The sequence below is a fragment of the Cetorhinus maximus genome, chromosome 17 (genome assembly GCF_964194155.1).
Source record: "Cetorhinus maximus chromosome 17, sCetMax3.hap1.1, whole genome shotgun sequence".
Lineage (NCBI taxonomy): Eukaryota > Metazoa > Chordata > Chondrichthyes > Lamniformes > Cetorhinidae > Cetorhinus > Cetorhinus maximus.
Genome location: NC_135895.1, coordinates 47,788,779 through 47,805,687, shown reverse-complemented (window position 1 = coordinate 47,805,687; position 16,909 = coordinate 47,788,779). Strand labels below are relative to the sequence as shown.

The 16,909-nt window shown below is 43.7% G+C and overlaps 1 protein-coding gene across 4 annotated transcripts in view; it reads right to left on the bottom strand.

Moving 5' to 3' along the window:
* Positions 1-1,242: 1,242 nt before the first annotated feature.
* spata6 (spermatogenesis associated 6) overlaps positions 1,243-16,909 on the bottom strand; it is a 141,653-nt gene continuing 125,986 nt past the window's right edge. For all 4 annotated transcript variants that reach the window (XM_078561155.1, XM_078561158.1, XM_078561159.1 and 1 more), the window contains 3 exons: positions 10,214-10,313; positions 5,698-5,783; positions 1,243-4,722 (listed from right to left, as the gene is read on the bottom strand). In XM_078561155.1, coding sequence (XP_078417281.1) covers positions 4,563-4,722; positions 5,698-5,783; positions 10,214-10,313 — 346 coding nt within the window. In that variant the 3' untranslated portion in view covers positions 1,243-4,562. The remainder of the gene's footprint in view (positions 4,723-5,697; positions 5,784-10,213; positions 10,314-16,909) is intronic.

Sequence of the window (16,909 nt, the reverse complement as noted above, 5' to 3'; positions counted from 1 at the left end):
TTTGATGACGAGGTCACAGACTTCTGTGACCATCTGTCTGGAGAGTCACAGTCTCGTGTGACACTGGGTCTCGGTCATCTCTTGGTAGCTCTGTCTTTGGTAATAGATCCTGTGTTGAGGGTATGGGCTTTGTTAATTTCCAGCCTAATATTCCTCCCTCATGCCCTCTTGCTGCTTAGGGTTCCATCCTTCCTGTGGAAGGCGTTGTCCCTCATCGCCACCGGGCCCAAAATCTGCCAGCAGCAGCCTCCCTATTGTGATTGGCAGCCTTGCTCCATGCTTTTCTGCCCTTGCAAAGATGAGTTGAGGAGGGTGAGGGAGGGACCCTGTTCAATGCCCGAATACTGAGTGCTTACTCTTACTGCCAACTACGCAGTGCCAAAGGCACCTCTTTTTCAAAGGCTGACAGCCCCTCAGCACATTTACCCTCTTACGGGGCTGGGGTAATTCCCCGGTGTGGCCATGACTGGCTCACCATTCTGTACCCGCCACTTCAGCTGGTCAGCCTCAGGCAGTGCATGAAACACATGCACCCCCTTTAACAAGATCATAATGAGCTCTTTAACAATTTTAACTGGCCTGAATCGGGAGGCGGACGGGACACTGACCCATCCTTGTCCCTATCCTGGTGAATGTTGCTGCCATTGCAAATGGCGTCTCAAAGTCAACATGCTGGATGACGCTGGTACTTTTGGGCTCCGTCCACCTCTGTTCTCATTCCTGATGTGGACCGAGAAGTCAGCCCACAAGTTACAATCCTGTTATTAAACAGAGTGATAAGATTATTATTAAACATGGTGGAAATTATTCTCCACTGCTAAAACACAAAGTTTAGCATAAAATATAAAACCCTCTGTTATTAAACATAATGCAATCATCCTATTATTAAACATAGTGCAATTACTGTATTACTAAACATGGTATAACCGCCTTCTGTTATGAAAATAGTATAATCACACCATGTCATTAAAAGTTATTTAATCACCCGGTTATTAAACATAACAATATCATCCCTTTGCTAAATATAGTGCAGTGACACTTATTAAACATAGTGGCCTAGAACTTCATCTGTGAACGTAACCCTGAAGTCAGACCTGAAACTGTGCCCATTCCCGTGCATATTCTGCTGTTGTCAAGTAATGCTCAAGTTTCCTGCAATCTCATTATAATATATCCAAACATTAAACTCAGCATAAGCAATTGGAAAATGCCAAACTTACATCATGCTTACCTTCATTAAAATTAAAGTGAAAATTAAAGTTTTTAATACCAATTTATGCTATAATAATACATTAAATGAAATGAAGAATATAGTACAGATTTCAGTGAAAATAATTTTTTAAAACCACTCAAAGAATTACAATAAAACATCAGAAAAAATGACTGTTTCCTGCAGTGTCTGAAAATCTAGTTGTAATTGTAAGAAAGCATTTGAGCAAGAGGCAATTTCAGGATAACCTTAAATGAGGTTCTGTTAACGTGGTGGGGGGGGGGCACTAGTTTTATGGGTAGAGATGCATTCAGCCAGAGGGATCAACAGAGGCTGTAAAACTTTGAGGAGATCTGGGCTTATTGTACTTATGCACAACAGTCACTTATGCCCAAAGGTCCACAATCTTTCAGGCCGCGTAATTGATTTGCCAAATTGAATGTATCTTTGGGTGCAAATATGGAGGAAATTTGAGTAGTTACTCTTTAATTAAACAAAACATATTATTATTATTAACTCTGTTATTAATCATATAAGTCACCCTCTTATTAAACATAACACAACTATATTCTTAATAAATATTGTACAATCATCCTACTGTTATTAAAATAATTTGCTTTTGTGGATCTTTGTAGGATTTGATTGACTGGCCCTAAAACTGTAGCAAAAAAAAGTCTGCCAGTGTTAGCATTGCATAGTGGTGACCTATACCTCAGCTCTTATGAGGTTACCCTTCAATTAGACCTGAGGATCAGCCAATTAGAATGCTATATTTTCAAACAATGGATGCATTTATTTTTCAGTGCACTACTCTGGAAAATAGACTTGATCTCATTAGAATTAATCTTCAGTATTTTACTGTCATTATTGCTAATTCACATTACAACAGACTTTTTAATGGGTTCTCTTTATCCTGCAGTTTTACGGAAATAGTTAACTTTTCTGTCAAAAATAAAATGACAGTCTAATAGGGCAGTTATACGGGTCGAGTATCTGTTATCTGAAATCCTTGGGGCCAATCGCGTTTCAGATTTCAGATAATTTCGGTTTTCAGACACCACATATAGGACCAGGCCTACTTACATTACAATAGCCTAAGCCTAAGCTAGCTATAGTCTAAAGTAAATAAAATGGCTAGAAAAGTAAGATGTATCACTGAATAATAAATACAGGGTACCTGTAATAAATTACGACCCATGGCACCATCAGCGATTCTGATCGTAGAAGAGGGTCCAGAGAATCGAAGTGCAGACATACAACTGGACTTCCTGCGCTAAATGTCAGATGAGGTCGGCGAGGTTCATGCTGGTTCAGGTTGTGTCAGCTCAGGTCAAGGATTTCCCACACTAAAGGTCGGGTGCGGTCGGTGAGGTTCGTGTCAGCTCGGGTCAGAGACTTCCTGCACTAAAGGTCAGGTGCAGTCGGTGAGGGTCATGTTGGCTTGGGTCAGGGACTTCCTGTGCTAAAGGTCGATGAGGTTCAAAAAAAGTGAGGTTTTTGGATGTGTTCGGTTTTCAGATTTACAGATAAAGAATACTCAGTCTGTACTGCACATATCAGTTTAACCATTCCAGAGCAGTGAAAAGTGTGGAATCAAGCAAAGCATAACCTTCAACTGCTTGTGACATTTTTTAAAGTTAGAAAATTAAAGTTTGTTAAACTATCTGGTTAGCTCTTTTAAAAAAAATAAAAACTACCTGCAAACTTTCAGGTAGTTCAATGGACAGCCTGGAAAATTTTAAAATTATACTGATTGTGCGAAGTCAAAATGATGCGAGATCACCTCAGTAAGTTTCATCATTACAGGAAATTCAAATCCCTACTTTTTTTACTAAGAAATTTCTTGCATAGTGCAATAAGAAAACTCTTCTCAGCAATAAAGGATAGGCTACATCAGGCCCTTAACAGACTGAAGTATTCCTTTAACCAGATGAGATCTTTTATATAAATAGATTAATGAAAACATAAGTTAGTTGAAGTTACAGAACTTGTTCTTATGCAAATTTACATTAAAATAAATTAGTTACATGTAGTTTGTTTGAACATTTGGAGCTTACAAAATAATTGAAATCATAAATAAAATGAACAGAGGGTCTGCCATTGTAATTCAACAGTTTCTCTAATATTGAACTACCTGTATACTTTCTTAACTCCTCGGATTCCAGTGTTTACCATTTCTCAGTAAGAGCTCATTGTGACAGTTTCATAAATGAATCAAATTTTAACATCATCATAATTTTATCTTAGTTTAGATAAACAGAGTAAAATTTCCAGGAGGTTCTATGATCTCCTGCCATTACTTTGGTGGAAGATCAGTGGAAACCCCAGAAAATAGGCATAATTGTTTCTCCAGAGTTTCAAATGGACAATTGAGAGAAATCCTGTGGAAGTTACTGGAAAAGATGTATTTCTGCAAATACATCAAAAAATGTAATTGTAATATTCGCTGTGTTCAGGAATGATTTGTCAGATTCCAAATTATTCTCCCACTAACAAAATTGTGTTTAATGAAAAAGGTGTGAGGACTTAATGCACAAAACTAGTATTTAGTGATGCAGCTGTCTAAATCTTAATAACTGCAAGAGCTTATAATATATTGTTCAATAGACTGCCCAAACTATAAAGATTAATAAGAATGTACACTTGTTTTGGAATTCTAAAATGATTTAAACATGGATCCATAATGCTTAGGATATTATGACAGACTGGGAATTTTTGATTAGAATTGAACTTTTCTGTGAACCAGGACTGCATAAAAGCAGACTGCCGTCCCTTACTGACTCTGCATTTGACATTTAGCCTACCTATCCAATTTGAAGTGCTTTATTTTTAAATGGGTATCATTTTGACTTCAAAAAGAGATTAGTGGCATAATATTCATTTTTCACAAATGCAGCCTTTGATCCTAACATTAACTCAGTGGATCGAACAGAATGTACATAATTTAAGCAAGCTGAGCTATCTAATATCAGTTCTTTAAACTCTCCAAGTAGTAACAACAAAATATTCTGGTACAAAATCTGAGCATGCCAATGCTTTGTTTTTGCTATTTCTAAAACAAATTTGCTGGGTGTGTCTAACACACAAGTGAAGTTATAAAGTAGAGTTTATTTTCAAAATAAATAGGGAAATTGCTGAAAGTCTCATATTTTTCTTGATATTATCAAAAACCAAAGGTAATCATGATTATTATGGACATTAATTATTGCTACAGTTGGAAAACATACTAACAATACAATTAATTATTGACCATTATTTATGAATTCTATTACAACACCAACAGATTGGAGAAAAAGTCCCAAACCCGATATGAACACAGTAACAGACAGAAATATACTGATCTATGCAATCTTTATGTGCTATCTGCAGCTTTCTTGTACATATTTCTGTAGATCTTTTCTAGACTTTCTTCAAAGATTGCCCTGTGAGGCTTTCCTTTATAAACAGCAGCACGATTCGACCAATAATCACCATCACCCAGGTGTACAGAAGCATTTTGCTGGTGCACTGAACTGTATGGACAGAAAGAAGTCCAGATTGTAATTCTGTATTACTAATTTTACAAAGCTTGCAACTTATCTACTTTTTTTAATAACAGTTAACAAACTCCCTTCAGAAATCAGTAATTTGTTACAAGTAACTAAAATATTTTAGGAGGAAAATATATAAAATCTGTATATACTATTTTCACAGTGCGTTCAATTTCTAAAGATAGGACATTATAATGTTATAGGTTGAGTACAAATTAAGTTAGTACGTTTCCCTCAAGGTAAAAAAGTCAAATGGTGCAAGACTTAGGTCACAGAGGCTAAATGAGGAGGTGAAAACTAAAGGCCAAGCACAAAAGAAACAAATGCCAGGAATTTCTTCAGGGGTTCTTCTAACTGGCTGCCGTGATTTGGGCTTCCACTGTTATGTTAAGTTGGCTGATAGGGAGAACCCCAGATGATATTCCTGGCAAAAAGTAGAAGCAAAATTTGATAGAGGGGTATAAGAAGTATCACGGGACATCGTATTTCACTGAAACTGGATCTGGCCAAATGGATCATAATGATCTTTTCTGATCCTGTACATTTATATACTGCGAGGAATGGGAGTCAAATGAAATTCTGTTGAGGATAACTAAAATCAATATAGGCAGATATAAAGCAACAAAAATGAGGCGGACTGTAGAAAGCAACATGAGGGATCTAATTTTTTTTCAGCCAGATAATAGTAATCCTGTTAAAAGACCACTTAGGTATTTCAAGGGATACATTAAATAGAGTGTTTTAGATGATCAGGAAATGGAAGGTTTAAATAATTCCAACTAACATTTGGTACATTGTCTTAAATCAATGATGATGGTAGGTTAAGAAGTATGCCAGTATTAATGGCTAGGTAGTTAAAATAAGCCTTCCCACTTCGAAACTGTCTGAAGTTTCTCAACACCCAAGAGTTCTAAAACAGGCCTCAAAGCTTTATAGAACATCAAAATCAATCTGTACCTGAGATGGCCTGAAGTGTCACACAATGAATCAATAGACGAGGCAGATCTTCTACCTGAAGGATAATCTACTTCAGCAGAAGAATCCTACAACATGAAGCAACAGGCAAAATAACGGATAATTATCAACAATTCTAGTTCACTATTTTAAACAGACATGTTAACAACATTCTGAAAGATACAAAGCTATATGCTAGAGCTTTAAATAATTAGCTGACTTCATTTTCCCAATGAGGAGCCACAACCACCAAGAACACATATCAGAAATATCAACACATGCTATGCACAATTCTATGTTATACTGGAATTTCCAACATTACCAAGAGAACTAAAATAAAATTACATTTATCAACATCAAAGAGTCATAGCTGCAACTATGAAGTTGATAAAAATTTGAAATTTCTTCTAAGCTCTTAGAAAATTGAGATGTGATTCCAATCTCAAAAACGTCGACCAGTTGATCCCATAACTAACTTTTTCAAAGGGCAGAACTTTACGCTGATTGGGCGGGCAGGTGCCTGACTCAATTTGCATGAAATTGCGCAAGATGACATCGGGTGAGCATCCTGATGTCATCCTGCGCTCGTGTGATACTTCGGCCGGCAGGCATGCGCAAAAGTCGGAAGCATGCCTGCTGACAATTAAGAGACCAATTTAGGTCATTAACAGCGCAATTGTCTTTAATTTTATGTTGCCCATCCAACCTTATGGTTGGCGGATGGGCGAATCGGCCAGGCGTCCTTTACATTTTTCATGAAACCTCATCCAAGGGTGATATGAGGTTTCCATGATGAAATAAAATAAAAATAAAAATCCGTGGACAGCACTTTTATCATGTATATTTTCAGGTGCCTGATTGGGATGCTTGGACATATTTTTCCCGCTTTTCAAAACATTATTTGAGGATTTTTGGGTCTGCAGTTCCCTGAGGCAGCTCTCTGCCTTCAGGGAGCTTTCTCTTAGCGCTGGCCCGTGCATGCATTGATGTCAGCGCCCGCCCTCTTCCCACCCCCACCACAGCAGTGCTGAGCTTCTCAGTGCATGTTTCACGCTGGCTGGCTGTTAATTGACCACGCTAATCGCGGTTGGCATTCCGTTCCCCGGCTGGTCCCAGGCCAGCCGATCATGCCTTCCCGCCGACCTAAAAGTTCTGCCCACAGTGTATAACACTGTTTTAACTAAATTATTATTATTTTTTTTTGTTGGCTCATCAGAGTAAAGGTTGGAATAATTTCCCATTTGGTAGGCCCAGTGACTGCCTCATAGATGGTTAGACACATAATAAAGTTTCCTCTCATCTGCCTTAACTATTGATTTTCACTCAATTGTTAGCTTGGTTTTGTGGGAGTACTTTCATCCCTGAGTCAGAAGACTGTGGGTTCAAGTCTCACTCCAGAATTTAAGTAAATAATCTAGGCTGATAATTTGGTAGAATATAGAGGGAGTGTTGCATTATGAAAGGTGGCAATATTTGATCAGATGTTAAATCCTGTGTGTTTCTTCAGATGAACATGAAATATCTTTGCTGGGATTTTACGGGGTGGCGATGGCCCCATTCACCACCAAAAAGTCAGGTGCAACCCTGCCTTGGCCAGTTCTAGGAGACTCCACCAGTGCAGATACACTCACATCAGTGGGTTCTCACGTGTGGATAGAAAGCGGGACTGGGTGAGTACCATGTAAATATTGACACTTGGGGCAGAATATTGTGCTCGCTGGGAGGGCGTGCGCCTGACCTGAACAAGCGTAAATTGACACGTGATGACATCGGGTGAGCATCCTGACATCATCGCGTGATATTTCGGTTGGTGGGCGCGCACAGAAGTCTGTGGCATGCCCGCCGAAAATTAAGTGGCCTATAAACTATCAACTAATTGTTTGGAACTTTTTGCTGCCCGTCCAAGCGCTCAGTTGGCAGACAGACGAAAAGGCCAAGCGGTCTTTGCATTTGTGGCGAAACCTCATTCACGGACAGGATAGGGATTCGTCCAGTGATTAAAAAAGGCTTTTTGCACTCATATTTAACATGTTCCTGCTTATGACAGAGTCACATGAGGGGCCATGTTTTCATTATTTTAAAATTCTTTATTTTTCTTGTTCAAAATCTTCAGCTCCCTGAGGCAGCTCTGTGCTTCAGGGAGCTTCTACTACGCATACCCGCATGAACATACACGCTTGCGCTCCTCCCGCCCCCACCCCTACAGCACTGAGTGCTGCAGCGTGCGAATCATGCTGGCTGGCCGTTAATTAGCCAGCCAGCGTGAAATTACAGTTGGGGCCGAATTGCGGGTGACGGCTGGTTTCCCGACTGCTTCTGGGCCCACCCGCCGAGGGCAAAATTCTGCCCATGAAGCCAGAACTATGAGCCTCCTTTTATTAATGGTGGAACAAGAAGAGGTATGAAGTGGTGGAGGCAAGCAAGGGTCTGTGTACAGTAACAGTGAAACCTCTGGGCAGATATGTATCCTTTAACAGCGGTAAGAGTTTATATGTTCCAGGTTACATCTTCAATGGAAGTATTTGCACAGGCAGCTCAGAATGAGTTCCAGACCATGCCATTCCTCAGGGGTTAGAGCAGCTCAGTTGAAGCGAGCCTGAATCAGATGATCCCTTACATTAATGACATTCTGATGAGACCCTTGAGCTCCACACCAGGCCTGGCCGCATTCCTATGCAGCCAGAGCACCCTTGGTGTTCTGCATCTTCCCCTTCTGCCTTCTATTTCTTGTCCTCCTGCAAGTCCTACTCCTCCTCTTCATCTGATGAGCTATATGTCTAGGGCCGCCCTGAAGGTCCACACCTCTCGGGAGGATGTAACAGACCACCACAATGAATGGAATCCCTGCAGGAGTGTATTGCACAATGCTACCCGACTGTTCCAGGCTCTGAAATCACATCTTCAGAAGCCTGATGGCCTGCTTAATATTGTCCTAATGAGCAGTTGGCTTCAGTTGTAGCGCCTCTGTGCTGTCTCAGTTTCTCCTGGAGGGGTCAGTAGCCATCTCCTTAAGGGATATTCCTTGTCTTCTAGAATCCTTCCAGGGAGTTTGGGGCAGGGGTAGGGTGAAGAGCTGCAGCAGCTTTAACTGGTAGAGGTTGGAAGAGTCATAGCAGCTCCCAGGAAAGTGAACACACATACAATGGAAGCTCTTGTGGTTGCAGACCGGTTGAATGTTGAGGAAGTGGAAGCCCTTTCTGTTGATAAATCTGACTGGCTGGTCACTGGCTGTCTTAGTGCCACATGGGTGTAATTGATGATGCCCTACACTTGGGGAAATCCAGCGATAGAGATGAAACTCTGTGCCTGCGAGGCTTCGTCCACCTGGAATTGAATGTACTGTCTAGTTCTCACAAACAGGGCATTAATGACCTGCGAGAAGCGGTGGTGTGAAACCATTTGCAACTGATCCTTGGAAGGAACCAGAAGCAAAGAAGTTCAAGGTCATAGTGACTTTGACGGTTACTGGGAGGGCATGGCGAGCAATGCTGCATCTTGCACTGGTCTTCGACGATGAGGCCTCAGATCTCTCTGATCATCTACTGGTTCTCAGCCATTTCCAGGTATCTCTTTCTTCGGTGGTATGCTGAGGGTATGGCCTCCGTTGCCCTCCTACTCCTCATCCCTTTCCTCTGCATTCCTGATGCCCGATGCTCAGTCCTTTCTGAGGAAGATGTTGCTCCTCATTGCCACTGGACCCAAACCTGAGATTCGTGCCCCCATTGTCAGCTGCTGCCTTCCATACTCAGCTGCCCCAACCCCCCCAAATGTATTTGGTAGTCTTTCTCGTCTCTTATGGTTGTCATTGTCAGCAGGGAGATGACCCTCTGTACTGCCCAAGTGCTTACTGAGCACTGCCTTACAACCTGCGCTAACCCATGGGCATCCGTGTGCCAGTGGCTGAGACCCCTATGTGCTCTTCATCCTTTCATGGAGCGCACCTAATTCCCTGGGCCGGTTATGACTGGTTTTCTACAGTGTGTCCACCTCCATGCACCTGGTCTGCCCCAGATTTGGTGTGCAGCCAGTGCGCCCAGGTCAAAATCTGAGGATGCTCCTCAACAAGCTCTCAATGAGTTCTTTAACAATATTAATTGCCATGGTTAATGGAGCAGATGGGATTTTGGAACTGCCCTCTCCCCATCCTGGTGAAACTTTCTGGCATTGGGAATGCCATCAGGAAACTGGAATGTTAGGCAGTGCCGGTATTTTTGCCCCCCACCCGCCTCCATTCCCGCCACCAGTGGGACCTGAACCTTCAGCCCTTGGTTTCTCAGCCTATGTACAGTGTACAGCAATGAAGAACTAATACAAAAAGCAATATTTGTAAAAAATTAGAACCATTACTAAATATCCAAAGTAGATATCATGAACTATACTAAACACAAGTGTGTTGAAATTCAAATTCAATTATTCAGTTTATATTTATTTTTCAGCTTTACCAACATTAAGCTCTTATGTTCCCTGGTGAATTTTCAGTCTCTATCTACTATATAAATCAAATTATTATATTACTTACAAATTGCAGCCTTTGTCTTGCACTGTTTGACTTCAAAACTTTTAGAACTCGCTGATGGATCTCCTCCCATTTTGTTGGCCCACAGGATTCTGGATAAAATCTAAATTATACATAAAGTATCCACATTGCTTTATATCAGTAGTAACAAGAGCAAGGATCACAAGAATACACTCATGGAAGGGTGCTGATGTGAGTTAAGAAGTGACAGAATCTTCCACTCTTTGAAGATTTTCTGAAGTTGGGACCAAAAGTTTATGCTTGGCCATCCTTGTGATCTTACTGGAGACAGCCAATTAAGCAGCCAGGCCTCTGCTGGGCTTTACCTGCAGTGTGGGGCTAGTCCGCCAGCAGTCAGATTCTGGTGGCCTTCTCAATCTGGCCACAAGTGGCCAGTTGCTTGCCACTAATTGGCTACTTGCTGCTACTGGATGGGTAGCTGCTTCCATTGCTCACCTGCCTCTGGCAAGATTTCCCTGTTGAACCAACAGGCTCTTCTGCAAATTTTGTCCCCACCTGCCTCCAAAGCTACCTCTGCGTGGCTGGAAAGAGCCACCCTTTTAAAAAGTCAAAATGCAATGAGGACAAATGAAAATGTAAAATGTGTAAAATGGTAAAGGTAAAAGCTCAGGTTCTTCTTTTATAAATACAGCACTATCTTCGCACTGATGCATTTACGATCTTGTATAGAAAAATAATAAGATTTAAGCTGATGCTAACATAAAACACAAAACACCCTTCATAGGAACTGTGAAACATTATACTATTATCAAAAAAGAGGAGGTGTTAGGTGTCTTGAAGCATATTAAGGTGGATAAGTCCCCAGGGCCAGATGGGATCTACCCCAGAGTACAGAGGGAGGCAAGGGAGGAGATTGCAGGGGCCTTGACAGAAATCTTTGTATCCTCACTGGCTACGGGTGAGGTCCCAGAGGACTGGAGAATGGCCAATGTTGTTCCATTGCTTAAGAAGGGTAGCAGGGATAATCCAGGAAGTTACAGGCCGGTGAGCCTTACGTCAGTGCTAGGGAAATTATTGGAGAAGATTCTTCGTGACAGGAATTACTACCATTTGGAAGCAAACGGGCGTATTAGTGAGAGGCAGCCTGGTTTTGTGAAGGGGAGGTCGTGTCTCACTAACTTGATCGAGTTTTTCGAGGAAGTGACAAAGATGATCGACGATGGAAGGGCAGTGGATGTTATATACATGGATTTCAGTAAGGCCTTTGACAAGGTCCCTCATGGCAGACTGGTACAGAAGGTAAAGTCGCACGGGATCAGAGATGAACTGGCAAGATGGATACAGAATTAGCTTAGTCATAGAAGACAGAGGGTAGCATTGGAAGGGTGCTTTTCTGAATAGAGAGCTATTACTAGTGGAGTTCCGCAGGGATCAGTGCTGCAACCTTTGCTGTTTGTGGTATACATAAATGATTTGGAGGAAAATGTAACTGGGCTAATTAGCAAGTTTGCAGATGACACTAAGGTCGGAGGAGTTGCAGATAGTGAAGAGGATTGTCAAAGGATATAATGGGATATAGATCGGTTGGAGACTTGGGCGAAATTGCAGATGGAGTTTAATCCGGACAAATGCGAGGTAATGCATTTTGGAAGGTCTAATACAGGCAGGAATTATACAGTAAATGGCAGCATCCTTAAGTGCATTGACGGGCAGAGGGATCTGGATGTACAGGTCCACAGGTCACTGAAAGTGGCAACGCAGGTGGATAAGGTAGTCAGGAAGGCATATGGCATGCTTGCCTTCATTGGCAGGGGTATTGAGTATAAAAGCTGGGAAGTCATGCTGCAGCTGTACAGAACCTTGGTTAGGCCACACTTGGAATATTGCGTGCAATTCTGGTCGCCACATTACCAGAAGGATATGGAGGCGTTGGAGAGGGTGCAGAGGAGGTTTACCAGGATGCTGCCTAGTCTGGAGATTATTAGCTATGAGGAGAGGTTGGAGAAACTCGGATTGTTCTCACTAGAGCAACGGAGATTGAGAGGCGACTTGATAGAAGTTTACAAAATTACGAGTGGCATGGACAGAGTAGATAGTCAGAAGCTTTTTCCCAGGGTGGAAGAGTCAATTACTAGGGGACATAGATTTAAGGTGAGAGGAGAAAACTATAGAGGAGATGTGTGGGGCAAGTTTTTTTACGCAGAGGGTAGTGAGTGTCTGGAATTCGCTGCCAGAGGAGGTGGTGGAAGCAGGTACGATAGTGGTGTTTAAGAGGCAGCTTGACAAATACATGAATAGGATGGGGTGAGAGGGATACGGACCCCGAAAGTGCAAAATGTTTTAGTGACGGGCAATATGATCGGCGCAGGCTTGGAGGGCCGAAGGGCCTGTTCCTGTGCTGTACTTTTCTTTGTTCTTTGTTGTTCTTTTATCTAAGATGGGAATTTGAGCAGGCCAAGCCCCAGGATTTTCAACATGTCCAGTTTATTGAAATGAACTTTGTGCTCTGGTTGGAGATTTGTCCAAAGTAGGAAAAATGGGCAATGGAAACCATTTAAATAATTATTCCATTTAAATAGATCACAGTAGCACAATCTGGTGTAAGTTATAAAATCCTTACATATTATGTGACATTGCTGCCATGTTGGTTTGTTCTACCCATAACAGCACTCAATCTCTTGGATCAATTGCTGTCTGCATATAACATTGTGTGACCCACTTAAAATTCGTAATTATGTCTGCTTTACTGATTTATGCGGAAGTGGCTCCTGTGCCTCTGCACCTATCATACTGAAATTACAGTTGTCTTGACCAAATGACAAATCTTCATCTAAGACCTTAGATAATGAGGGAAGAATTTTGTGTTGTGGGATGGAACCCAATGTCGAGGTCAAATGGAGGTCACGATCCCATACTGTGCCAGGAACAGTCACCCGGCAGTGATTTTTCCTGAACTGGCCAATTAATGTTAAGAGGACAAGCTCGTCATACAATTAAGAACTGGCTCTTGAAGCTGGAGGGCTAATCGGAGGCCCTTCAGCTTGGAAGAAACAATATCCTGCAGTTCAGATAAAAGAGAGAGGGCACTCCACTGTCTTTAGGTGTCATCTATGAAACATTTTAAACTTTTAAATTAAAAAATGGCATCCTTTTATAGGGAAGCCTGCAATTGCAGCTGTGGCCAAGCAGGTGGGGAGGGTCTCAAGGCCTGCCTGGAGTGCTGGCTCCTGGTCTTCTGCTGGGAGGCTGGCTCCAAGTCTTCTGCTGCGAGGCCACCTCCAGATAGCTGGCCTAGTCCCCAATGTTGGCAAATTTCAGTCGGTTTCTGACAATAGGTCAAAATAGGCCTTTAATTGCCCTTAACTAGCTACCCTTCTTCCGACCCCCATTCAGCTTTGAGTTGGTAGGTTATTGAACCTCAGGAATGTATCATACATAAGGTCTCAAAGTCCTATTCCATCAGGAGTATAATAAATGATGGATATGTTTATGTATGTTTTCAAAATTGTCCAAATTGCATGGCGATTACATCTGCTTCATGAGGAAATTAATTCTGTCACTCGACTTACTTCGGACTGAAGCAGCATTCCACAAAATTCAGAAATTTTGGAGGTGTGCATTTCAAACTTGCTGCAAGAAAAAACTTAAGAAGGCTAGACACCAGTGTCAGTTTTCATTGCCAAGGCTGTTTTGATTTTTTTGACAGTTCAAGAAGGCGGCTCACCATAACCTTCTCAAAAGCAATTAGAGATGACAATAATGCTAGCCTAGTCAGTGATGCCCCAGTCCGTGAAAGAGTAAAAAAAAAAAAAATCTTGAAGTAAGAAATCATTAAGCAAATTATTCTGGCAGCACATTTGCGTTCAATTTTATGAACTTTGCTGATGAAAGAGTTCCATTTCGTCTTGACATATCTGTGAAACAATGTTCTTCTCATTTTAAAACAAAGTGGTAATTTCCCAATAAATCATGGGGTTTACTTAAAGCATTGACAAAAAATAATCTGTATTTGTGTGTTCCTGCCAACATCATTAATGATCAGTAAGCAGTTGTGTGTGGAGCTTGGCAGACTAAGGAAGAGGAGAGAAAATATTTTTTGAAGGCACAACCAGTAGAAGAGTTAACCAAATAAGCTTGATTACCTGTGGGCAGGATTTTCCCTTCATCGGGTGGGCGTGGCAGGTGGGCCAGGGAACAGCCGCGAAATGGACCGCCGCCCATGATCATCGCCCAACCGCGATTTCTCACTGGTGGGCGAATTTAGACCCACCCAGTGTGAAACGCGGCTCCGCACTGGCTGGGGAGGGCCGAGTGGGGGCGAGGGCCTGTCAGCTGCCAGATCCAACGGCGAACTGGCAGCTGGATTAAAAGCGGCCCAGGTGGCCCCTGGAAGGCTGCCATGGAGGACGGCACTATGGACCCGAGTGCAGGTGGACACGGCAGGTGGGAGGGCAGTTTGGATAGTCATTTGGCCCTCCCGCTTCTCTGATGAGTGCCTTGCCTTCCTCCTGGAGAAGGTGGCTGCCAGGAGGGACACCCTTGTTCCCAGGGATGGGAGATGGAGGCCACCGCTCCTCACCAAGAGTTCTTGGGAGGAGGTGGCAGCGCTGGTCAGCAGCCGTGACATGGTGCACTGCTCCTGGGTGCAGTGCTGGAAGCGCTTCAATGATCTGTTGCGCTCAGGAAGGGTGAGTACAATGTTGGCATGGGTCAGTGTGCAGGTGTGTTAAGGTGTGGCCGTCCCCCCTGGACCTTAGGTGTGCGAGAGTCTAAGTGCCAACTGTCAATCATGCCAGAGCTGGCCAAGTGGGTGAGCTCTGGCTGCTTGGACTGAGTGCCTTGTGGCTCGAGGGCCATGACTCGGATGTGCCCTGCCAGGTTCTCCTCAGCTGGGATTGGCCAGGCTGCAATGGCGCTGCACGTACAGAGTGGACTAATCAACGTGTCTCTGTTGCTTCAGGAGAGGACGGCCCACAACAATATAGGAAGGTTGCAGACCGGCGGAGGCCTCGCTAGCCTCCTAATTCTATCGAGTATTGAGCAAGATGTCCTAGAGCCCCATGTGCAATTGGGCGTGGAGTGGTGGAGGTGCCAGGTGAAAGTGAGAGTGCAGTGCACAGAGGTGAGAGAATCAGCTTGTGCAACCATTCTACTGCAGTCTTTACATTGATGTGAGCCTCGAACCTGGAGTCCCCATTGATCATTGGAAGACGAGGGAACCATGATGCAGATCTCTGTTGCCGCACCAGGGTGCCAGGCATGCACAGTGACGGTGTGATGACTTTAACTAATGACATGTCCTTCTCTCTTTTAGGTTCACCAGCAGGCATTCAATCTGCAGACCCCGAAAGGCCACCCCTGACACTGGAGGACCACCAGGTGTCATTTGCAGCTGCATCACACCTGCTCTCTGAAGCAGGCACCATCGCAGATACCAGAACCTCAGTGGGCATTAGAGCGGCAGCACATTGGTGCACATGAGCGGTGCACATTGGTGAGGGCAGTTCACAATCGCTTGAAGTGCAGGTGGAGGCAGAGAATGTCCAGGGTGCCGGCAGTCAGAGGACTGCTGGGGGCCAGGACGATGCTCAGTCGAAGGCTGATGATGAGCCTTTAGAATCGTCCATTTGGCGGCAGATGCTGGCTGTCCAGCGAGATGTGTGGAAGTATCTGGCGGAGATTAATGAGGGTGTGTGCCATGGTCTTCGTGATGAAGGAGTCCACGTGGAGCGGGAGGACTGCGTTGACCGCCATGGCCAAGCTCACCACCTCCTCCATTGAGAGAGTGGTGGCTCTCAGGGACAGAATGAGGGGCTCCTGGGGTTGCGCTCAGACATGCAAGCCCTCACACAAGCACTGACCTCAGGTGGTCAGTGTCAGTGTGGGCAATGGATGAGGCACCCAGTATCCCAGCTAGGTGCCCATCCATCAATGGTGTGCAGGGATGTCCACAGCGACCTAACATTGGCACACAAGCTGCCTGTCATCTCTGTGGGTTCCTCTTAGGGTGCTCTGGATGATGGCAGCAGCTCCTCCACCCTTCCACCAGTGACCATGGCATCTCATGAGCATGCAGCAACTGGGGAGATGCCAGTGGTGGCACTGGCCACTCCCTCCCAGGTGGGGCCAGCACAGGCTCCACTTGGCAGAGGATGACCGCCAAGGTCATCAAGGCCAACAAGGCAGCCAGTCAGCAAGCTGTTTCCAATGCTGGTGCCAGCGAAGGGGGAGCACCAAATGTAGTACTCGCAAACCTAATTTAAAGACACCATGAGCACAAGAGGGACAGGTCACGGGTGATTTTATGTTCATTTTTGTTTACGTTATGCATATTGGTCTGATGTTGAATACCAGAAATGTTTCTGTTAGGATTATTGAACTGTCGGAATGATATAAATTGCACTTTTGTCGTCATGGCCTGAGTACATTTCACCTTTTTATTTAATTGGTGCAGGGAATGCCAGTATGTAATGCTGGAAGTAGGTGACTCTGAACTTTATTGCGCAGGTACTGAGTGCTCTTTGTGTTCAAATGAAAGGGTCCTTTCAGACACCCAGGATGGAGGCAGCAACCCTGGCATGCGTTTGAAGCTGATCTTTGGTAGCCTAGCTACCAAAGGAGCATTGGATCAAGGTGTCCTGGTGTCCCTGCCGCCCTGCAGGTTAGCGAGGTCTGGCTCCACGCCCTCAGCGTTCTCTTCACCGTGCTCATCTTCTGACTCACTACTGGACTCATCAT